At 37.7% G+C, this 24,615-nt stretch overlaps 2 protein-coding genes across 2 annotated transcripts; one reads left to right on the top strand and one right to left on the bottom strand.

Moving 5' to 3' along the window:
• Positions 1 to 622: 622 nt before the first annotated feature.
• LOC135087131 (protein GPR107) lies at positions 623 to 13,076 on the bottom strand. The gene is made up of 12 exons (XM_063981970.1): positions 12,891 to 13,076; positions 11,062 to 11,172; positions 10,712 to 10,866; positions 9,796 to 9,926; positions 8,806 to 8,906; positions 8,318 to 8,422; positions 7,552 to 7,838; positions 6,976 to 7,093; positions 6,085 to 6,215; positions 3,542 to 3,671; positions 1,075 to 1,205; positions 623 to 797 (listed from the first exon to the last, which is right to left on the bottom strand). Exons 1-11 carry the CDS (start codon positions 12,975 to 12,977, stop codon positions 1,077 to 1,079), a joined length of 1,485 nt encoding a protein of 494 aa, XP_063838040.1. The 5' UTR covers positions 12,978 to 13,076; the 3' UTR covers positions 623 to 797; positions 1,075 to 1,076.
• A 553-nt stretch (positions 13,077 to 13,629) lies between these two features.
• On the top strand, positions 13,630 to 24,548 carry LOC135087006 (phosphatidylserine lipase ABHD16A). Its single transcript, XM_063981863.1, has 10 exons — positions 13,630 to 13,695; positions 13,800 to 13,862; positions 13,943 to 14,034; positions 19,133 to 19,186; positions 19,380 to 19,687; positions 20,475 to 20,632; positions 21,532 to 21,785; positions 22,489 to 22,653; positions 23,121 to 23,305; positions 24,341 to 24,548. The coding sequence occupies exons 3-10, from the start codon at positions 13,963 to 13,965 to the stop codon at positions 24,546 to 24,548; spliced, it is 1,404 nt and encodes a 467-aa protein (XP_063837933.1). The 5' UTR covers positions 13,630 to 13,695; positions 13,800 to 13,862; positions 13,943 to 13,962.
• Positions 24,549 to 24,615: the final 67 nt, after the last annotated feature.

Below are 24,615 nucleotides of genomic sequence, written 5' to 3'. Positions count from 1 at the left end.
AAAGACAGTAAAATTTAAAATTCATGTCAAGGGTGTACAACCTAAGTCGTAGTCATTATCATCAGTGTTCTTCAGTGGTTTTTTCCTCTCGCTAGAGGGCGGTGGGCATCTCTTCTAGAGCAATGGTGCTATGAATACCCAAAAAAATACCGGTGATTGATTTCCAATGTTTGATTATTTAAGAATGAAATGTTTTTTGGTTTTTAATAGTGAACATTTAGAAAAACGTATAACTTGACTTCAATATGTTAAAAAATTAGTTAGAAAAAAAATTAGTTAAATATGTTAAAAAATTAGTTTTAATTTAATATGACATTTGTCGATATGTCCCATCACTAACATTTTTGTAACTCGAGATAACCTTGTAGAGACGTCGTTAATACTCTAGCTTGATTTTTATAATTTCGAATTACTACTTATTGGTGTAATTTAACGCTGCATTTACATGAAATTCACATTTTTATTGGAAGCACTGTCGTCGAAAATATTGTTTGTAGGTCAGACGTGAATTATTTCTTGTCCGTAATATTTTAGCTCTCATTGATCGCTACTACAAAGTTATGTCGTTACTTTTGATGGCAGCTGTCATTCTAATCAAGCTATATTGGATAGACTATAAATATCTTCAGATTTAAGAAATTGTTACACTTATTCGAATGAATACATTTATATAAACTCAATACACCGTTTTAGCGGCGACTGCTTATTCGAGTTACAACATCCTTCTGTAGAGAAGTCCTACACTACGTTTAACATCAATTTGTTATCCATATTATCAGCAAGTTTAGTACGTGAATCTGAAAAAAATAACAAAAAAAAATATTCATAAGGCACCAATTAATTACAGGATTTGCTTTACTTCTCGAATCTTAATATTAATTTTAAATACCCGAGTAATTTCTTATGTTGAAATTAAAAAAAAACAGGAGTTAATCCAATGACCCCATTGAAATAATCGTGTGTTTGCGTAGTCCAGTTAATGGAAACTCTGGGTAAAAAAATTTAGCAAATTCTTCTTTCATATTTGAAAACCTAAAAACTTCAAAAAGAGAAATAAGGTTGTCTGAAACGTACCCTCAATCCGAAAAGAAGTAAGGGTTGGGCGCCGCCGGCCGGAACTTGTAGCCGGTCATCACGAAGAACACGAACGTGGCCGTCTCGCGGAACATCTCGTCGATCCACGACAGCTGGAACGGGACCGTGATCTGGAAACAGCAATACGCTCCGTCAATACTTGGTTGATACATTTTGAATAACTAAAGTACGGCCAACTAGCAGCGATACAAAAGGTCGATACGACTGTCGAGTTGATAATATATTCTGTCTCTTCCTATCTTGTGTATTTGTCGTAATGTCTCGTTCCCCCGCCAAAATATGTCAAAGTCAGACGGGTTCACCCATGACATTGGGTTTGTTTACATTTGGTATCGCTTCTCGTTGGCCGTTTACATCGAAAACAAAACACGCACGATGGCCCACCTACAGGATACTATTCCACAAGGCCTCACATACGAGCGAACATTGACTCACGCACGCGTATTCTTGTGTATGATGGAAGAAAATAAAGAAAATGGTGTACTAAATACTGTGCAGTATTTAATTGCCTAAATAATAATAAAAACACAAAATGTACTTTTTTAAGTTGCCTCAAGATACTGAGAGGTAAATAAGTAGTTAATATTATTCATGATAATTCATGCTAAATCATGAATTTGATCCGCCATTTTCCGCAGCTTGGCACCTCACGTCATATCATTTTACCGAAGTCAGCCCTATAGCTTCGGCGCAGTGCCGATCACTGACGTTTGTCAACAAAATGGTGCTTGACTCTTGAGACAAGCTAAATTACACCATATTGTTAATGACATTGAGCATACATTTTTTTAAATACCTTCGCAAAGTAAAACTTCCTTACGTAGTACTTATTATTATTTTGTGGCCGTACTTTATTATAGTCAATGCTAGTTAGTTCTAGCATTGTGATGGTGCAATTTTGTGAGAGTATGACTTTAACGCCCGTTTCCCATATTCAATCCTTGTCCAAATCCGGATTTCAACTGTCAAAACTGAATCGGTTTTCGATCAAATATCCACAATTTTCGATGCGTTTACACTTTAATATTGTTTAAATAGTCTTACAAACAATATGTAAATGTAAAAACATCGAAAACCGTAGATATTTTGACCAAAAATGTATTGAAATTTGACAGTTGACGGACAGATTTGGATAGGATTGAATAAAGAAAACAAGATTTTTTTACATTTTCAAGATCAATATCTTAATGTCTAGTTTAAGAAGGATGCAGAAACGTCACTAGTCAACTCCGTGCACTTCTAGCAATGAAATACCACATTGCCTTGCGCAGATTTTGTCGGCAAAAGGTTTTTTGTGAAACATCTCGTCGAACGCATAAGTAGGGATGTTGCTCTGGAATTATAGTAGCCATAAAATATCAAATGATTCACTTCATTCTAATTTGTACCATTTTACGTCGCATCATAGTTTTTTCCTAATTTAATAAATAACTAGCTTTCCGCCCGCGGCTTCGCATACGTGCAATTTTGTCTGTCACAGAAAAACTTTATAACGCGCGTTGCTGTTTCAAAAACCGGGATAAAAACTATCGAAATGTCCTTTCCCGGGACTCAGACTATCTCTATGCAAAATTTCATCAAAATCGGTTCAGTGGTTTAGGCGTGAAAGAGAGACAGACAGAGTTACTTTCGCATATAAAATATTAGTATAGATTATTTACTTGATTTCAGCTTACCAGATCTTACTTCTGTGAAATCCTTTGGAAATTATTATGAAAATCAGTTATTTATTTTATTTACCACTAACGGCCGATCACGACTTCGTACGTGTGGATCCCGTTTTACCCCCTTAGGGGTTCATTACTGCAAAATCACGTCTTAATGAGCACCAACGTTCTAAAAGAGACTCTGAACACTTGTAGTTTCTGAGATTTCGTGATGAGTGAGTGAGACAGTTAGTCAATCAGTCAGTGACCTTTCGCTTTTATAGATAAACACTAATTAATAAACCTCTGGACCGCATTGAACGGAGAGCAGCTCGAATCGTTGACTGCCAGGACATTTCGGATCGGCTTGACCCCTTGGCGCTGCGTAGAGATGTATCCTCACTGTGCATCTTCACATTCTTGTGCATGTATCACGGGGAGTGCTCCGAAGAATTGTCCGGACTTATTTCTACTACTACTACTTTTCGCCACCGATCTACCCGACAGCACTTCCATCCCCATCACTTAGATGGTCGGCCGTCCACAACAGTACGTTTCTCTAGAAACTTCCTGCCCCGTACAACCAAACTGTGGAATGGACTGTCGTCTGCGGTGTTTCCGGACGGATACGACCTGCAAGCTTTCAAGAAGAGAGCGTATCTTCACCTTAAAGGCCGGCAACGCACCTGTAACGCCCCTGGGTCTGCGGGTGTCTATGGGCGACGGTGATCACTTACCATCAGGTGATCCGTCTGCTCGTTTGCCTCTTGTCACATAAAAAAAAATGAAGTGGAATTTACCTTAAGCAAGGAGATGATGATCCTTGTGAAGTATATGTAGCAGACCACCATGATGTAGAAATGGCGGAACAACTTGAGCTTGCGTTTGCGCATGTTCGTGCTTGAAGTATCTTGGAGGTGGCGGATTGACCTGCGACGAATAAAAATAATTATTACATACATAGTTTAAACATTTCAAGAGGGATCAATCATTTTTATATTACAGGTTTGTTTTTAATTACCTACTATAGGAGTAATTGAATATTACTTTACATGTTTTTAGTTAACTTGCAATGTATGTAAATAAAATATTAAAAATTAATTAAAAAAATATAGTTTTCATTGTTAATGTTTGTTCAATAGTTATGTTGAAACTAATAGGCGTAGACTAATAAATTTATATTCGTTTTGTAGAATAGCTCAAATGCTAATAATACAATGCAATTAAAACATACTTTAACGACCTGGTTTTTCTTGTGTTGGAAAATAACTGAAAAAGAAGTGAAAAAGGTCATGTTTTTTTCTAATTAAATTCATTCTTACTCCCTTAAAATGTATGAAACTTGGGTCTGTTTTCTACTTCTACTAATAGGTAATTTTATTGGCTATCATGATATAAAATGTTTTCTTATTAATGTTATGCTACCCACGCTTTCACTTGTTTTTTAAAGAAGAGGTGAAAACTAAAGATTAAAAATTTAAATCCTTGTAATTTTGCGATAAATCGGTCAAGCCCCAAATTCGAAGTATTTTTATCGATAAAATTGTCCATAGATTACGCCCTTAAAGTTTGATCACTACATGCCCGGACACATTGTATATACTGTACTAGCGGCCGCCCGCGACTTCGTACGCGTAGATCCCGTTTTACCCCCTTCATTTATCTTACGTGGTTTAGATTTTTTCATTCAAATGTTTTTTCCCGCTAACTCCCGTTCCCGTGGGAATTTTGCAATATCCTGTTGTAACTAAGCTTTAAGTTTACTAAGGTACCTGCACGCCAAATTTCAAGCGTCTAACTTAAGCGGTTTAGATTTTTCATACAAAAGGATTTTCCCGCTAATTCTCGTTCCCGTGGGAATTTCGGGAATTCCTTTCTTAGTGCACCTCTACGGTACCTAAGCTACGTCCCTTCCAAATTTCAAGTGCCTACGTTTAGCCGTTAAGGCTGTGCGTTGATATGTCAGTCAGTCAGTCAGTTTCTCCTTTTATATATTTAGACTAGAGCTCAGTGACAAATGAGGGCGGCCCCGTGTAATGGTGCGCGCGCGCACGCGGGGGGCGGGGCGGGGGGCGGGGAGGGGGCTCCCCGCGCAGGGCGCGCCCGGAGCGGCCGGCATCGCAGACCTAGCTTTTGTAGCCCGCGTAGCGGACCACTACACATTTATGTATCTACAGCAGTCTTTCCCAAAGTGGGCGATAACGCCCCCTTGTGGACGCTGCAGGCTTAAAGGGGGGCAGTAAGAGACCCAGAGAAAAAATCGGGACGTTGTGTAGAATCTTGGGAGGCGTCATTTACTAGGAGGACTCTTAGACACCGACTGAGCACTCGACTCTCGACTACAAATGGGGGCACTAAAAAGAATTTATTCTCAAAGTGGGCAGTAGACAAAATAAGTTTGGGAACCGCTGATCTACAGGGTAGAAACGATAAGTGATCTCACTCGATTATTTCTAAACTATACAAGATATCAATAAACTAGTTACTGGTCCTGAAAGTGCTTCATGAGCTCTATCAAACGGTGTTAATAATAGGTTAAGGAATAAACTGGATCTATCCGAAAATTAAACGTTTCCAGCTTCCATACATTTGGTAAAGTCACATTATTTTAAAAACTACACATGATATCATAAAACTGATTACTGATTCTAAAAGTGCTTCACAAGCTCTATCCAATGATATCAATAATAGGTTACAGAATAAACTGGATCTATCCAAAAATTCAATGTTTCCTTCTTCCATACATTTTATACTACCACATTCCTGACACTCATCTCTTGACAATACAGTGTGAGTCACGTTAAAGTGTACATATGAAAATAGATGAAACTAGACCTATTTTTATCGTCAAAAAAGAGGTCAAAAATTGAGATTTTTTTAAAATATTTTATAGATTTTTTTTTCTTCCAGTTACTTATTGTAAAGAAATCGTAATAACTTTTAAATTAAGCGGTATATCCTGATAAAATAAAAACAGTAATAATGCTAAATAACAGGCGATACTAAAAAAATACATAAAATACACAAAAAGGCCAAAAATAATAAAAAATGATACTTTTTTAAAAAAAATCTGCTTTTAAATTCGTGTTTTTTTTGGTTATTTGATAAATTTCTCCAAAAAATGCTCCTATAACCGGTGGTTTTTATTACTTTGTATTATTCTCTATCGTATTACCTTCGTAAAACCAAAAATCGCATGTCTCTATCCCTATCACAACGTTTGCAATGATCGTTTAAGCCATTACAACCATAATGTAGGAATTATTTCCAATTTAATTCATTTTTGTGTTTAATTCTACTGGCCTACGTTATTTTTTTAACAGACTATGTATAGCAATCTCACCAAACCACCGGGAACAGTATAGCAGCGCAGCAGAGGAGATCCACCAAAATGAACACGCCGCGCCAGGCGTTATGCTCCGCCGCACCCTCCTCACTCTCCTCTATTATTATCTCGGCCACGTTCGCCACCACCTGCAAACATATGTGTAACAACTTAAGCTGATTTGCATTTACTTTAACCGTAACTATAACAATAAACCTTGTTTTTTGTATGGGATTTGACAGATTTTTGACGTTTGTTAAAGTAAAATGGTGCAACTCAGCCTTACAGTTTAAAGGCACACTAATCAACCCGGAAAGGGACCGTAACCGTATCAACTCGAGGCGATCAGTATTCTTTGTATGAAACTCCATACTTCAGCGCACACTTATCCGCACCGTAACGTAAACGCCTCGCCTCGCGATTGACAGCTCGCGAAAGGCGATATGGCGTTGATCCCTTTCGGAGTTGATAAGTCTGCTATGAGCTTAAAACGAAACCAATCTAACACACGTCCCTACTACGCAACTCAAGTATAGACAATTTCCCCAAAGTAATATATTCGTGACGGCTCAAGACTCACGAGCTATCGATAAGCTGAAATTAGACCAAGCAACCACAGGGCAGAATCTAATATATCAAGTTGTCAGCGTTGTTTTAAAACACCTACAATTTTTTTTTTATTAACTACTTCTCTCCTTCAGCTCTGTCCAATTGGAATCTTTACCTAGGTAGACAAAGTCTATAGTAGTGAATCCTAGTAAATAAAGACTAAAGTCCGGTCGAAGAACAGATAGAATTCGTACAATGACCCCATGCTATATAATTACGCGCGAGCGATTTAAAAATATTCCAAATGTGGCAATCAAACTCTCGAGACCCTTCTAACTTCTAAAATACGGAGTCACTAACCTGAAGTGGTATGACGATCATGAACAGCTTCTTGTCACGATCGGTCAGAATATTCTTGATGAAGTTCCACCCAGTGCCCACTAGCACTATAGTCACGAAGAGCAAGGCACCTTTAAGCCTGAAACGAAACGCACACCTGTTAGTTTCGGTTTAAAGCAGTGTTTTAGTCAAAATATACCTTGACTGGTTCAACTTCAAGTGTTATTTTAAGCTCATAAAGACTCAGAACGCAATGATGTCAATGGGTTTATCATATACTGAAAAATTTACTTAAAAATTGGTGACCAATCAAAATGTTAAGAAGTTAAAAATTAAGCGTAAAGTATCGGTAGGCAATAATTCAATATTTTATGACATAAACCAGCGATTCCAATGCACAAATAGTCGTAAAAATGCTTGTATTCATTTTGAAAACCAATTAAGATTCCATTTAATTGCACACTTCGATTTTTAGTTTCTATTTAAATTTGCGTCTTATTATGATTGCCATAAAAATCACGCATCATGTCATTGCTTTTGACAGCGCAAATACATATACTATATGAGCAGTATTTTTTATTTTATATAAATACTCACAAATGCGTAATGTAGTACATAATAGCCCAAGCAGTCACGTGCTCTCCCCGCCTCTGTATGAAGTTGTAGTTGATTCCGTGGAAGGCCAAAGACAGCGCTTTGAGATACACCAGCACACACATGATGATGTGGATCCTGTATACAGGGTGTCTGCTGGTACGCAGGATGAAAGTCCAGAAGCCAGCGCTTAGGAAGAATATTAAAGACATCATGCTGTATAAAGCGGGCAGCGGCATCTCGCCGGCCGATAGGAAGTTGTGGCCGCCATTGCTTTCGTATATTTCGATCTGTAACAAAAGTGCGCACAATCAATATTATGGTTCCTGGCGTTTAATAGGTCTGGTAACAATCGTATAAAATAAATAGCTATTTATTCGGCTCAAAAAATGTCTTACAAAAGCGACATTTTGCAAAATACACATAGTCCAATAAACGACATTTTGTACTCTATGAATGTGATTTTCTCTTTGCTACTATCGTGTGGGCTAACATAATATTGATTTCAGACTTTATCTATATCTATAAAAGCGAAAGGTCACTGATTGACTGATTCACTCATCACGAAATCTCAGAAACTACAAGTGCCACGAGTCTCAAGTTTTGCACGAGGGTTCCTTTTAGAACGTAGGTGCTCACAAAGACGGAATTTTCCAAAATTCAACCCCTAAGGGGGTAAAACGGGGTCCACGCGTACGCGAAGTCGCTAGTAGAACATCAAAGTAAATTAGAGCACAATAAATTATCCTAAAATGAGGAATTCACTTACCACAGTATTTATAGGCGTAGTTTCGCCACCTGCTTTGTGAGGGCAGTTGTGGAAATAGAGGTTGTACAAGCCTTCTTCCTTCTGTGACGCCACCAACATCGCAAACTGTGGACAAATATTTTATACATTCACTAGAGGCCCATTGACGTGGAAACAAAGCAACAAGATTCACTGTTTGTGTTCTAAGAATGCTTTAGTTATTGATAGACCTATAATAGTACTAGCAATACAAGATATCATTAAATATTAATAAAACATTGTGGTGGATGTTTAAGAAACCAGAGGTGGAATTATGTTAATAAAGTAATCGTAATCATTTGACAGTTCATAACGTACGACTATTCTGTCAAACGCTTTGTTTAACTGACTTTATCGTACTTTATGAACTGTCAAATGATTACGATTGCTTTACAAAATTCCACCTCTGATAAATTTCAGAACAACAATATTTCAAATATGTACTAGATATTACGACGACGAGAACTTACACTTGTGTTGTAATAGTCAAATCCATTTCGGGTCTCCTTGGTTATGGGGAGGTGGGCAAACGAACACTGCGGTACTGGTTTGCTGATAGCATTCGTATGCACTGAAAAAACAAATGAGATTTTGAACTAGCAGTAAGTACAGTAACCGCCTGTGTGGTCTAGTGGTAAGACCACCTGCTTCAGACGCAGAGGTCCCGGGTTCGATACCCAGTGGGGGCAGATTTTTCTGTTCAGTTTGGTTGGTGGAAGGGCTTGTTCTAAGTCCGCCTGGCTTATAGCTACCACCATCTTACTTAAGTCTGTCGCCATGACAACAATAACAATGTTAACAGCATTGTTGTGTTTCGGCAGTTAGAGGTTTAAAGTAAGAGAGCCAGTTTCTCCGTGGTTGAGGATTCCGGGTGAAGCTCCCTTCCACCTAAAGTGGCCAAAAGTTTTATTTACAATTGGAATAAGGTTGTGTTGTAAATTTTTGGCCACTTTGGGTGTCACGAACTATTTGACGCTGACTGTACAAGATAAATAAAAGTCATAGCAGACTTATCAACTCAGAAAGAGATCAACACCGTATCGCCTTTCTATAAACTGTTAACGCCTTTCGAACGCTGTCAAAAGCGAGGCGAGGTGTTTACGTTACGGTGCGGTGCGGATAAGTGTGCGTTGCAGTATTGAGTTTCATACAAAGAATACTGACCGCCTCGAGTTTTTTTTATGCATAACAAGGCAGTTATTTGACCACAATCGCACCTGATGTTAAGTGGGATGCAGTCTAGGATGGTAGGTACATATCTGCCCTATAAGTGCCTATTCACTCTCGCCTTGAAAAGGCCCGGATTATAGTCTTCGGGAAAGACAGCAGCAGGCAGCGAATTCCAGTGCCTAGCTGTTTGCATTATAAAAGAGTCATCGAAACGATTAGTGCGTTGATACGGTTACGATCCCTTTTCGGGTTGATAAGTGTGCTACGTTCTTAATTGAACGTAAACAAACCGCTAGCGTCTCGCCTTCTCCTGTGCACAAACATGTACTGGGATTGCCTCTTCGTCCTGTCTACAGGGATCATGGAGCGGTTCCGGTACAAATGCAGCGCGTCTACTTCACCGTTACACGTGATGTTCAGCCTGAAAATATAACGGACAAAGTATTTATTATCATCAAGTTCTATAGTCCAGTGTTCCGCAAACGGTGTACCACGGCACATAATGGTTTACCGTGGTCATTAGATGGTGTGCCTTGGAAAAATAAGATTATCTTATAAACATATTTTTTGTAAATAAGGGCAAGACTAATAAAGGTAATAACCTTCCAAATATACTTCCAAAAATTTCGTTTTCCTAGATGTACCTTGAACACAAAAATTTTGCGAAACACTGGTTTAGTCCACTGCTTATGGACGGACGACTTTCTAGTTTAGCAGAGTCAAATGGATGATCGGACGGGCTGTCATGTGTGCAAGGTACTTTCTATTGTATTTTACCATGTGACAAGCAAATAAATAAATAAATATTTCATCACTTACATGCAAGGACACAGGCATAACGATTGAGATACAAAAAATACTAACATTCAATCAAATTCGGATTATTTGGCATGAAAAAAGGTTTAAAACACCTCCTGCAGCTTTACTGCACTTTTGTAGCAAAACTAAACTTAACACAAGCATTAGGTGTAAGAGTAGGCGCACACCGTTGATTTTTAGTTGGCCGATAGTTGTGCCCGATTTTAATTTGTATGAAGAATCGGCCAAATCGAATCGGCGTAGTGTGCGCACTTCCATACATGCCCATACTGATCAACTGCCCGACTAAACTGTCGGCCGACGAAAAATCAACGGTGCGCGCTTACTCTTAGAGTTAATAAAAAACTTGTAATTTACATAAAGAACTTATGTTTTAAACATACCTACCTTAATTTATTTAAATCCATCTTCAGAAAGACTATAGCAGGGTGTAGGGGTGTGACTCCAAAGTTTTCTATGTCTTTCAAGAAGCATGTATCTGAATGAGATTCCAGATATGGGCTGATTACATCATTCACTGTTCTGTCCAGGGTGAAACCATACTGAAGCAAAATTAAACAAAGTGAATTCACAGAATGTTTTTAAAAGTTTTTAGAAGGAACTATTGCAATGCAACTATTATCAGGCACTGATTTAATAAAAAAAAAAGTCAGAAAGACACAGATAAGTTCCTTCAAAAACGGTCTTTTAGAATAACTGCTGTAAGTTTATTTTGCCTAGTTTATATTGTGACAAACCTCTCCATTAACAGGGCCTGATGGGAGCTTGAAGTTGACCATGTGGACATCAAGAATACCTCCTTGGAAGAAGCCGAAGGTTGTGAGCTCCACATAATGACGCTCATCATCCTGTAACAATGAAACTAAGAGTTAGTTCCTTGTCAGAACTATGGAACCCTAATAAAAAAGAATATTATGTGTTTTTTATTTATTACACAACTGAGCCAGGAGGAGAGTTTGCTGGAAAAAGATCAGCAATTGATTGGCTCTCGAAGACAACATAAAACTCAGGACATGTAGCTCCAGCCAAACAAGTGGCTTATTGTTTTCGAACAGATTGCCATAGGGCAGAAAAAACATTTAAAAAAAAATTACACAACTTTAACCTAACAAAATGGTATTAAAACCAATTACATGATAATAGAGCCATACACATAAGCGTGAATAGTTGTTGATGGCCTTTAACCTGTCAGGGAATATAAAGATAATAACATAATATCAGCTATTGAAATGACTCATTGTCTTCAATAATAGTTGACATGCTGATCAATTAACAATTGTCATATAAAGAAACATCTTCCAATCAGATTCCGAATATTTGGTTGCTATTCCGTTATGTAGCACTATCAATGGGAACATGAATTTAATAAAACAAAAATTACATACAATACAAACAACCTAGCAAACTTCAGCTTTCAAAAAACATTTAAACAGTGTATGTATAAGGCATAAAATTTTATGCAATACTTAAGTTAAGTTTGTGTGGATGTCTGGATGTCTATGAAACTGTTGGGAAGAGGTATCTTTGTTCAACACTAGCTTCGAAATAATAGATGTAGACTAATAAATTTACATTCGTTTTGTAGAATAGCTCAAATACTAATAAAACAATGGAAATAAAGAACTTTAATGACCCGGTTTTTCTTGTGTTGGAAAATAATTGAAAAAGAAGTGAGAAAAGCAATGTTTTTTTCTAATTAAATCATTCTTACCCCCTTAAAAAGAATGAAACTTGTGTCTGTTTTCTACTTCTACTAATAGACAATTTTATTGACTATCGCATGATATAAAATATTTGCATATGAGTGTTAAATTACCCACGCTTCCACTTGTTTTTGAAGGAAGAAGTGAGAACTAAAAATTAAAAACTTAAATCCTTGTAATTTTGCGAGAAATGGGTCAATCTCCAAATTTGAAGTATTTTCTTCGATAAAATTGTCCATAGATTGCGCCCTTAAAGTTAAATAACTACATGCCCGGACACACTGTATAGTATATTTAGATTGTGTGTATGCAACAACTTTACTATTTTGGTTAGTCTTTGATTTCTAGTTGTTAAAAAATTTGAGTAATTTTACAAGATCTAAAACATAATATATCCTGGACGTAGCCCTATATTATCAAGGATCATCATAACTGAGACTAGGTAGATAGAGGCTTAATATTATCTGCTTCATCAATAACAAAAACAATTGCTGGAATTTAATGCATTTTTGTCTCTTTCAAAGCTTTATCAATCTAAGTTATCAGTTGAATGAGCATGCACACAAGCATGTTTGTAACAGGAGCGTATTTTATAAGTACAGGGAACTTTGGCATGCGAATTACAATACTTTAATAACACAACAAAGCGCAAAATACAACAATATGTTACGTTTTAAATTTAAGCATACAGGCAGCAGGTGTAGTAGGTAAGTTACGCGCAATGCCTGAAGTTAAAAACTTTTATGTAATTTTCTGTAGACTTCTAAGACAACAGATCCAAAACTAATAAAACATTCAACCAGATCTGCTTAGATCTACGCACATTATTATAAAATTTAAGCACAAAACAAAAAGTAACTTACCGAAAGTACCAACTTATGTATCCTTCCCGAGACTGATACGAGTGTCAGAATTGAAAACATTATAACCTTTTGCATTAAATGAATCATGATGCATGTCTTTCTTACACAAAACAATGTGATATAAATTTAATCAGGCAAGAATTCATTAAAATACACAATTTACTCTCCCAAAAAGCTGACGGACAAAATCAGACAAAATTGACTGACGGGACGGGGGGGGGGACGGACGGAATTTGATAATTGACACTTTGTATGTATAATCTGTGGGACTGAAAATAGGAAAAAGTGGGCATTCTCCAAAGATATTATAATTTAATATAAAGGTATTTTATTAAACCAAAAACAGTTTAACAAGGTGACATATTAGATTAGATTTTGTATTAATAAAACAAAATGTGAAGCATGTTTTTTTTACCTACAAGTTACAAAACGAGACTTTGTACTCTTTGCCCGACTGCGCCAGAAAGAGGGTTATTTAAATTATGTTCCTTGCGAGACAGTTTTAATTCCGAAAGCCTTTCGCTCCGGCGTATTTTTGATTCGCTCCGTGAAGCGACTGTCACCTTTTTCTAACTTCTTAAGGATGAGCTAGAGGCTAGAGGGGCAGTTATTATATGAAAGTCTCCCTCGTCATGCCAATGAATAAAAATAAAATTACTGATGAACGCAGCTCTATTTTATGAACTTCCGTTAGGTAGCCATAGACATAAATCCGTGCTCTGTGCATAAATCTGTGGACTGGTTGTTTCCGGCCGGTCTACCTTGACACCTTGATTTATGAAATGACAATTTCTAATGTGAACACGTAATAATTTCTAATTTCAATCAACAAATATTAATAAATTGTCTTTTGGCCGATTACAAAATTGCCAGCATTGATACATATTTAAATAAGTTGCCTGATTGTAGGTACCTGTAACATAACAACAAAAATTGAACGGAACGCGCTGTCTGTGATTGCTTCGTGAACCCGTAGGTGTACAGTTGTTTTGTTTTTATTGGTACCACCTGAAATCAATACGGGATAATTCTCCCATCCCATTCCATTCCAGTTTCCAGTGCATTCATCAAAATGTTGACGAGAGCGTGGACGTGCATGTTTTCCCCGCGTCTCTACAAAATCTACAGAGATGGGCCTAAAGAAGTAAGTGTAATGTTTTTTTGATAATTTTTAACAATTTAAATATGTGAAAATTATGTTATCACATAATCATGTAAAAAAATCATAATTAATTTCTCATTCCATGCACTAATTGGGTGTGGCAAATTTTCAGACAAGTATTTTCTTTTTAATATCTTTTTTTAGTCCTTGATCTGAATCAAATCATAATTTTAAGTTATTTAATTAAAATTTTCATTGTTTTATCGTTCCTTTATGCATAATATGTACATTAAACTTGGTTTTTGATACATCAGTTTTTAAATCTTTTATAGTACAAATGAATGGTGCAGACTAACATAATTTGAGCATTTAGTAAGTGTAACTGATTTACACTTACATTTTCTTGATAGTTCATTATTTTCTAATAAGGAAAAGAGCTTATTACACAAATTTAAGTCCATCTAAGTACAGATTTTCAGAGTTTAAAGCTGTAACCGAGATGTACGTTTGTAAAATATTAAGGACATAAAACTTTGACAAACTTATGAGCAGAAACAGATCTTTGTAGATCTTACAAAAAAATCAAATTATAAAATGGACTCCAGTAGCTACATTTTGATTTTATTTTACTCAAGTCATTGTATTAAGCCATATTTACCACAAGTACTTATTATTATTCTGTGCTATAGCTGAGGACACCAGCTGTGGACATCTAAAAATCTGTTGATTGTTAGGACGCAAAGACAGACCCAGTCAGGGCAATTTTATTGTGATACATTTTACACAAGCCTTATGGCAAGATTTACACTTCACTGTGGTTCAAGCTGAGTAGACTTTCGTTCAAAAATCTGTCCATAACCACTTTCTCCAAATGTTATCATCTTCATGAATGGTTTCTGTTTTAACTTATCGTCATCCATTATTATATCTATCATCTTAGTATGTATTTATTTATTATATATTTTATATATTATTTATGTATGTGTATTAGGGTGGAGCACGGTTGTATGGGAAAAAATTTTTTTTTAGTTTCGAAGTTCTAATAGGGGGGGATTTCTGCCTTATATGAAAGTATAAATAACTGTAATTTTTTATCTCATTTAATGAATATCTTCTGCCTCCGCAGTGACTTCAAAATTTTAAAATTTTATTTAAAGTTGAAAGTCGTCTAAGGTGAAATATTGCGCTCTATTTATTACTAAGAAGGTATTAAATGACAGATAATTTATACATTAGATATTTACTAAGGTAATATAACAAGAAATACATACAAGAATTAGATAAATTACTTTAATTATTATGCTTGAAAATCCTTTTTTGATCAAAATTTAGGCATCACGTTTCGCGATTCCAACTTGACTTTTATTGCACCTTATTAGTGACTTTCTGGATGCAGTGAGAAATAGAATCTTTGATCGTAATCTTCACAGGTCCCTCAACAGCTTGAGTGAGGTAGAGAAGCCTTAAAACAAAGGTTTGCTCTCACCACCAGATTTGACAATGTGCTGAATTTCTTAGTCAAATAAATATCTCAAAAGCGGCTGTTTGGTTAAGTAAATTAAATCAATGTATAAAATAGCAATAAAGTGTATCACTGGTACTTAAAAAAATTCTAGTTATTGAAGGGTGACTCGTACTGTGTGACTTTAGTATGCGACGAGCGGCCAGCTCTCTGACATCGTAAGAAGACTGCTATCAGGATACTCGTAATAGCTTTTTCTCCGGGTAACTAGTTCTTTAATCTTTCATGGGGTATCTGGCAGGCCTCTCGAGGCCATAATCATTTTAAACAGATGACGGGTGCCATCTTTGCATGATGGTTTTGTCTTAATCAAAAACCAGGAAGAAGCATAGACTTTAACCACATAAGTAGCCAGAGGTATCAAAATTTCTATTGGATTTTAAGTTCCTACAATACAAACGTAGTATTCGGAACGCTCATGTGATCTAACGGGCATGTTACAATTCACCAGCGGAAATTATTGCGAGATTTTGTTAGAATACGCCTAATTACCGCCGAAGCAATTTTATGCAAGTTCTGCTGATCAGTACTCAGATAATTGGCCATTTCTGATCACATTTGTCCTTCAATTTGTTCAAATTTATAGATAGGCAGTTTCTCACATGTTTCCAGAGCTTTTCCAGTAGACTATCTGACAAAGACGCGAGTCGCGAAAAGGGCCAGAAAAATTCTCTTCTGGCGCCCTCACTGCCCTTATTAAAATTATAAACCCAAAGCCTGGCTTTTTTGTGTATTTTAAATTGAAAATATAGCATATCAGTAAACGATTTGTGATAAAAAAATAGTATTTTTATTTAAATATTGCACAGATATGTGGCGCCTAAGTGAGGTCTAAAACCAACTTTTTTTTATAAATTCAGTGTCGATGCGGAGGCAGTTACACTAAACCGAATTGATTAATATTTTGCATGACTTCATGCCTAAAGGCACAAAATTTTGACTATTACATTACAGTTATCTGAAAAAAAAATTTTCGCTCCACCCTAATGTGTATATGTAGCATATTTGTTTTGCTTTGTCGCTTTGTTTTATTTAATTTTTTTTTTTGTTATACCGCCAAACTAATTTTTCTGCATAACCCAAAGGTAAACTGGATGAGAATGCCTTATGGCATTAAGTTCGCCTAATGTTAATAATTTTGGCATTGAAGTATAAATAAATAAATGAAATAAATAAATAGACTACATTTCGGTTCAATCTTAAACTATGATATTAAAACTTATAAATTAAATTGTATCTTCGGCCGTTTGGTGTAGTGGTTCAGAACGGACTACTATGCCGAGAGGTCCCGGGTTCGATTCCCGGCCGGGCAGAAATTGAAATGATGAATTTTAATTTCTGTGACGGGTCTGGGTGTGACTATGTATAATATGTATGTATTTAAAAAAAAAAAAAAAAAAAAAAAGTATATAAGTAGTATATCCGTTAAGCTAGCACCCATAACACAAGCATTAAGTTGCTTACTTTGGGGCTAGCTGGCGCTGTGTGAAATTGTCCAAAGATTATATATATTATATATATCTTCTACCTACAATAACATTGTTGTATTCCATAGTTAGCACCCTAATTTTGAAAACACTAGTATGTGTACTATTTTTAAAACTAGGTAGCACGCTGGCAGATAGTCCCAGAGAATAATTTTATTAATTCTTTCCTAAATGTAATTGGAGACTGAATTATTCTGACAGTTTTGCTACAAGTTTATTTCGGAGCGCTACCATCGACAGACGGGCTTCTCTGAACTTCAACAACGCAGACAAACAAGAAATTAAGAGTCTAAAAACGACGAAATAGGATAAAATAATAAATTATTTGGTACAATGTAACAAGTGTGAAGAAATGTGAAAATTATCTAAACTTGCTCAATTAGTGAGATTATGTTACAAACTGTGAAGCGGCTGATAGTCTTTCTACATTGATAATATTGTCTGATAAAGAGCTGAATGCTAAAGCTAACTATGAAGTAGCAAAACTGGTGCAACTGGACATACTAAGGCAAGCGGATATGAACTCCTTACGCCTCTGCTGCAATATAGTTTCATGTCAACTAAAGCGATCTGAAACATAAAAAACATCATTTTTTTTTTATAATCTTTGGACAATTTCACACAGCGCCAGCTAGCCCCAAAGTAAGCAACTTAATGCTTGTGTTATGGGTGCTAGCTTAACGGATATACTACTTATATACTTTTTTTTTTAAATACATACATATTATACATAGTAACACCCAGACCCGTCACAGACATTAAAATTCATCATTTCAATTTCTGCCCGGCCGGGAATCGAACTCGGGACCTCTCGGCATAGTAGTCCGCTCTGAACCACTACACCAAACGGCCGAATCATGTTGTGCAATTACTAATAAGCTTGCAAATTTTCACGAAAGTCGACCCGGCCAACAAGATGGCGGCCGTGATCGCAATCGCCAACGCAAAAATCACCCAATCAATAATCCTTCCAGAACAACCCACTCAATTAATAACGTCTCATGGTTTTATTAAATCTATACTCAACATCAAATAAACCGCACCTTCCGCGACGCGAACTTTAACGATTTTCTTCTGACACAATCATGGTGCCCCAACAATATTGGTGTTATTTGAAAGCCCAATAAATATCCTTAAAGAAAAACACATTTAATTTCTTTATAAATGATTAACATATACCATAAATGTGACTTGAAAAAATACCTCACTTTGGGCCCACCTATGGGATCAATTAGACCAATTTTTATGGTTATAAAACCAAATAATGATCTCACGTGTCCTCTTTAACAGATTGATAGCGATTAATCCCAACTTAACAGTTTTATACCCATAAAAGTTGGCTTTAGCGTAACTACCTATTTTTTGAAGAAGTGACTCTGGATCCTTCCCTAGACACATTTTTGGGGTAAAAACCTTTCATTTAATGAAATGACGGTTAGAACTAGGCTTTTAAATGGTGCCAATATTGGTGGGAAGTGGGGATGCATACGTTTGAAAATGCTTGTCGAGGGAGGTGCGATTTATTTGATGTCGAGTGTATAATTAGAAAATTAATCTTCTGGTGAATAGATTTATGTTCAATGAGCTTATGTCTCATAAATTGATTGAAACCAAGAAAATACTTTAATTTCTTTCACTGATCGAACTGAAGTTAATTATGACATGTTTATCGGATGATTAATAAAAAATCTTCTGAATAGATTTATGTTCAATGAGCTTATTCTCATAAATTGATTGAAACCAAGAAAATACTTTAATTTCTTTCACTGATCGAACTGAAGTTAATTATGAGATGTTTATCGGATGATTAAAAAAAATCTTCTGAACCCATAGAATCATGTTAATTGATTTTATGTCTGTACTTTTCCACTGACTGAATTGAATAATTTATTGTATAATATTTTTCTTCAGTATATTTCTAGAATTACACTCATTAATCTGCCATTTTGGATTAGTAGTTGTTTTAATTAAATCTATTGAAAATAGATTCCAACATTTGAAATCAACTGGGTGACATGTTTGTGCGTTTGCACTGCATAATTGATATTACCAAGGTTTATCCTAGACTATCTGAGTCTGACTCTAAACTCACTGGAGAATTGATTTAATTTTGTTTCATTTTTGTCCCCAGAACCCTTATCAACCACAAGGGATCGAAAAATGGACTGACAAGTTCGTGGGTTCGGTAAGTTCTACTATTACGAGTACTATACATGGCTAAGTGCTTTATTGTTAATAGTCCATACTTCCAGTGGTCTTGGATCTTGATTGATATAGGCATTATTTAGTAGACAATACAGAGATAAATGATTACATGTTTTGAGATCTTGATATTGATGATCGGTCAGTAAAATTCGATGTTAAAAATCTTGTTACAGGCCAACACCCTATACAACATTGGCTATTACACTTCCCCCTTCATCTTAATGTATGCTTGGCGCCGTGGCTTCATTTCGTCTTTCGAAACCCTGTTCCTGGTGCAATGTCTGGGTGGAATGAGCTGCCTCCTGGTGATCGCGGTCATTCTGAGGGGAATAGCTCGTGCTATGAACCCAAAATACGTGGAGTTTGTGAACGCTTTGGCTGTCTCCCCCAACGATACAAGAGCGCTGCTGAATTCCATCAGGAAGTACGACTTCGATTTCAAGTACTGGCCGTGCACTTTCAGAGTGCCTCAGCGTGTGAGGTATGTTTCATGAACTTTACTGTACATCAAATAAGGTACAACTTATTAACATTCAATTCTTTTAGCATTTTCATAGTATACTTCTCTTCATATTGAGTGGTGGACCCAAGTATGATTAGAGTGTGGCCTAGATCCAACAATTTAGAATTTGAATTTTAGATCATAGAAACTTCTGACGCAACCTTTACTGTAAAATGATGTTTATTGAGTATTACTTTGTTGTTATCTTTATGTACAGTGATTTTTAATTAGTCTACGAGGTGCGCCACGAGGTCAGTGACGAGGTGACCTTCCGGAGATAAAAGCTGCCTTATGACAAATGAAACTTTCAGATAAAATACTTTCACTCTTTAGAACTATTTAAATAGTGTTTGATTAAAGTAACATTTGAACATGTTATTGCTACTTATGAAACCTTTCTATTCCCTTGCTATGCCATAGATACCATCACCTATTGTCACAGTTACGGCTTATTCCACTATTCCGAGTGAACTTTTTGTTCACTATTCCCCGTTAACGCCAATTGGAGTTTATAATGTATCCCCATTACGTTAAAAATAAAATCCTAATATAACGGGGATTAATGAACTTTTTAGTTCATTATTCCCCATTCAAGCTCCAATTGGCGTTAACGGGGATAAGTGAACAAAAAGTTCACTAATCCCCGTTGACGGGGATTGTCAACGGGGAATAGTGGAATAAGCCACAGTTACCACTGGAGCGATGCATCGACGTTGATACATTTTTATATGCGTTCCCATAGCACTCTCGCCCGCTTTTCCCCCAGGTATCCTTGGTTCACTAGCCCGTACAACCGCTGCGCCTCCCCCGACCTGCCCCCCTTCAAACGAGCCATGATCCAGACACTCGCCTACATCGCCACTCATACATTCGGACTGCGGCTCATCTATCCCGGCTCTGTGGCGCTGATCAACCATGTCTTGTGTAAGTACTTATGCAGTTAACACGACGGCACCGGTTTTTGGTATGTAATTTATTTCGTGATCCAGTTCAGTTGGCGCACTGAAAACTAGTGATGTGGAGATATTCTGACATCTAAAAGTACTATAGTAGTTAGCAGGTAGTCACTAACATAGTAGGTATGAGTATTAAACTCTTACATAGACCTAGATAATTTTACCAATAATAGAACAATACGTGAACTAGTGGGTTTTACTTGCCTTTTATTCAAGTCTATGAATGCTCTTTTTGCCTGGTTTTTAGTTTGGCAGCTATTCGCTGTCCAATATTTACTATAGACTATAGAGACAAGAACTTTCACCTAAATAAAGCGTAGGACGTGGACGGAACAACGGAGATATATGGCGATCAAACGTCTCGCTTTAGAGCATTGGTTCCCAAACTTATTTGAGACGCGCCCCCTTTCGACCATACAAAAAATTACGCGACCCCCCTCCTCCAGTCAAGATTATTTATTGGTCGTATCGAGTAGTATGCAATGCATTCTCTCAACGCTCGCAGGTTTTTTATACTAAGTACACAGATGGCACGCGCCCCCCTTTAAAGGTCTTTGCTCCTCCCCTTTGGGAACCAATGCTTTAGAGCTAGTGAATGCACGCTTGTGAGAGTGCTAGTTGATTAATATTTTAGTATCCCTTTTTTACTATTTTTCATTATGCTGGATACACAGTTCAGAACAGATTTAATATCACCTTATTTAATTATGCATTTTATGCACATGCTGTTTTTCCCTTATTCGCTTGAAATTACTTTTCTGCTCTGCACTGCGTCACCCACACAGTTGCTTGCTGTAGCCTAACTTTTGTCACGTGTTGTTTTGGAATGCTACTCTGACGTTTACAATGAAGATCTGCTCAAAATAGGGGTTCCGGCATTGCAAGGAAGGACTCAATTGGTTGAGGGGTTCGAGGGACAGAGGACTAAGGTTGGGACGGCTGAAAATAACTACATCGATACGATGTTTATCGATAATCGGGCGCATAGCGCGAAGGGGCGCACGCTCGTGGTGTGCTGTGAGGGCAACTCGGGCTTCTACGAGGTGGGGATCATGACGGCTCCCGCTAAGACTGGATACTCCGTGCTGGGCTGGAACCATCCTGGATTTGGAGGGAGCACGGTGAGTTGCATTATACAGGGTGAATTCGCAGTATTGCCAAAATTTTTAGATAAGCTCTATAGAACAATGTAACAATATAACTTTATCGTAAATTATTTTGAATCGTTGTAGTTTTCGAAAAAAAAAATAGAAATGTAATTCGCGGGTGCCTATCGTAAGTTTTAAAGGCTAAGGCTTATTTTCGCGCCCCATAAATTGTCTATTAAGCTTTGCAGATAACTGTCTATGCGTATTTTTCTCTGAAAGAAGTCAATTTTGAAACCACACGCAGCTGATAAAAATAATTAATTAATTACTGATCCTGAGTCTCTCCTAAAAAATTAGCAACACTTTGCAATTTCACCCTGTAGTTTTATGATAATACACATACATAAGTGTAAAATACATCTAATTAAATATAACTTAAACGTGACTTACCTACGGGGGTAAAACGGGATCCACGCGTACGAAGTCACAAGCGGCCGCTAGTTATTCAATAAAATTTGTATTCATTGCCATAAGTGAAATACCAATTCTAGATCGAATATGGGGACACAAGCATGTACTTTACATACACACACAGAATCTGCAAAAACATTCATTCTGCATTATTTTATGTCGCAAAACTAAGCACTAAAATATCTAAAATGTTTCTTATTGCCATTTTTCAAATTGCCATTTTTCAAATTGCCAAATTTACCGAATTACTAAAACAATCTTACAGGGGCAACCATACCCGTCCCAAGAGCAGAACGCAATAGATGCCGTGATTCAGTACGCTATCAACGAGCTGAACTTTATGCCCGAGAATATGGTCATGTACGGCTGGAGCATCGGCGGGTACACGGCCACCTGGGCTGCCGTCAACTACCCCATGATGAGGGGACTGGTATGTGCTGTGTTCTTCCTCTACTTAGACATATAATGACCAGTACTGTTCCTGCAAAGACACCAGCATACAATGATCATCTCCTCTTCTCAGACGTTACATAATTTCAAGCAAGCTACATAATTTCGTTTTAATGCTATTCCATTGAAACTGCCATGACTCTTACAAAAAGCTATTATTAGTCGATCAAAAATCCATCGTATGAAGTGTTCATCATCATCAGGTCATTTAGCCTTCCCTGCAGGAATTCAAACCTACCCTATTTACTATAGGCAATTAGGCCTATAAACGCTTACCACATTCACGGGAAAAGTGGGTGTGGTCCTATTCTACTCTGTGGTAAGGCCACTACCACCATCTTCACCATAACAACAACGCTAACAATCTCGTATATGTGACAAAAAACCCTCGTTATAACAAGTTCAAGCACTGGGTTTTACTGGGTCAGTGACATGTCATGATTGTAGATTCTGGACGCCACCTTCGACGACCTGCTGCCCCTTGCCGAGAACCAAATGCCGCCCTCCTGGTCGCTGCTGGTGAAGGAAGTGGTCCGCTCGCACGTGAATCTGAACGTCGCAGAGATGGTGGAAAAGTTCAACGGGCCGGTGCAGCTGATCCGTAGGACTGAGGACGAAATCATCACGCTGCGGTAAGTTTATGACCCGCCGCATCATCATTTCAGCTATAGGGCGTCCACTGCTGAACAGGCCTCCCCCAATTATTTCCACAATGGCCGGTTGCATCCAGCTACTTCCTGCTACCTTTATGAGGTCGTCGGTCCACCTTGTGGACCTACGCTGCGCTTCCGGTACGTGGCCTTCACTCCAGAACCTTGCTGCCCCATCGGCCATCAGTTCTGCGTACTATGTGCCCTGACCATTGCACCTTGCTAATCCGTTGGGCTATGTCAGCGACTTTAGTTCGTTTACGGATCTCCTCATTTCTGATTCGGGAGAAATTACGCTAGAAAACTGTTTTTAGCTTTAAAATTCTCGTATGTTCTTCGGATTAATTAGGTTGCGGGCTTAATGACAGCTTAACTTTACTTCGGGACTAACTTGGCCTTCACTGGATGGGTTTTGTCACTGGCGGTCAAGCTGTAGATCCTGGCTGCAGCGGTGGGAACAAGAAACTCATTTTTACACAATCTGGCAACATTGTTTAACATAGATTAAGAGAGCGAAGTAAAGCACATGTCAGTATTAGTCGTATAGGCTTCTCATAGCTACAGTACAAGCTATCGATGTCCTGTTTTTAGAACCTCGCCAAAATCAAGCAAATATGTTGCAGTTGTTAGTGACTGACTGATTGATTGTACCATTTTAGCGACATTATCACAAGCAACTCCGAGCTTCGAAAGGAGCTTTAGTTGATCTGTAGGCCTAAGATGCGCGCCGTGATAACTTTTATCGACGTCAAAATGTATGGGCAAAATCGATAAAATGGTGTGATAACCGCTTATCGCGGCGCGCATCTTAGGCCTACTGGATTGATATCATCTGCCGGGCTAAGATGCGCGCCGTGATATACTTTATCGGACGTCAAAATGTACGGGCAAAATCGATAAAACGGCGTGATAACCGCTTATCGCGGCGCGCATCCTAGGTCTACTGATGTTAGTCATTTAGATCGCCCACAGAGACATTTTTTATTGGGTACTAAAACATTTTTCTTCAACTCTCAGCCAAGGAGTCCTCTCAACGAACCGCGGCAACCCGCTCCTGGTCCGTCTGGTCGAGAGCCGCCACCGCATGCTGCACTCGAACACCCGCGAGTGCCTCCGCCAACTGGTCGGCCTGAACGACGCTCAGAGGACCTCGCTCAACTTCACGTCCATCAACGAGTACGAGCAACGAGCGCTGCGCCTGGTGAGTGACGTCATCAGCCTTTAGAAGCCCGCTCCTGGTCGCCTGGCAGTGACGTCATCACCGCATGCGGCACGCGAAACCCGCGAGTGCC

The sequence above is a fragment of the Ostrinia nubilalis genome, chromosome Z (assembly GCF_963855985.1).
Source record: "Ostrinia nubilalis chromosome Z, ilOstNubi1.1, whole genome shotgun sequence".
Taxonomy (NCBI): domain Eukaryota; kingdom Metazoa; phylum Arthropoda; class Insecta; order Lepidoptera; family Crambidae; genus Ostrinia; species Ostrinia nubilalis.
Note: the sequence above shows the minus strand (reverse complement) of the source record. Positions and strands in the feature narration are given on the sequence as shown.

What these genes read in the sequence shown, in the direction of transcription:
- LOC135087131 (XM_063981970.1), bottom strand. Translation starts at nt 12,977, where the DNA reads ATGATTCATTTAATGCAAAAGGTTATAATGTTTTCAATTCTGACACTC. An exon ending in TTGACTATTACAACACAAGT is followed by an intron (nt 8,423 to 8,805) that starts GTAAGTTCTCGT and finishes ATTTGTCCACAG; the next exon opens with TTTGCGATGTTGGTGGCGTC. An exon ending in TGATCGTCATACCACTTCAG is followed by an intron (nt 6,216 to 6,975) that starts GTTAGTGACTCC and finishes ATATGTTTGCAG; the next exon opens with GTGGTGGCGAACGTGGCCGA.
- LOC135087006 (XM_063981863.1), top strand. Translation starts at nt 13,963, where the DNA reads ATGTTGACGAGAGCGTGGACGTGCATGTTTTCCCCGCGTCTCTACAAA. An exon ending in CTGGATTTGGAGGGAGCACG is followed by an intron (nt 21,786 to 22,488) that starts GTGAGTTGCATT and finishes ACAATCTTACAG; the next exon opens with GGGCAACCATACCCGTCCCA. An exon ending in GACGAAATCATCACGCTGCG is followed by an intron (nt 23,306 to 24,340) that starts GTAAGTTTATGA and finishes TTCAACTCTCAG; the next exon opens with CCAAGGAGTCCTCTCAACGA.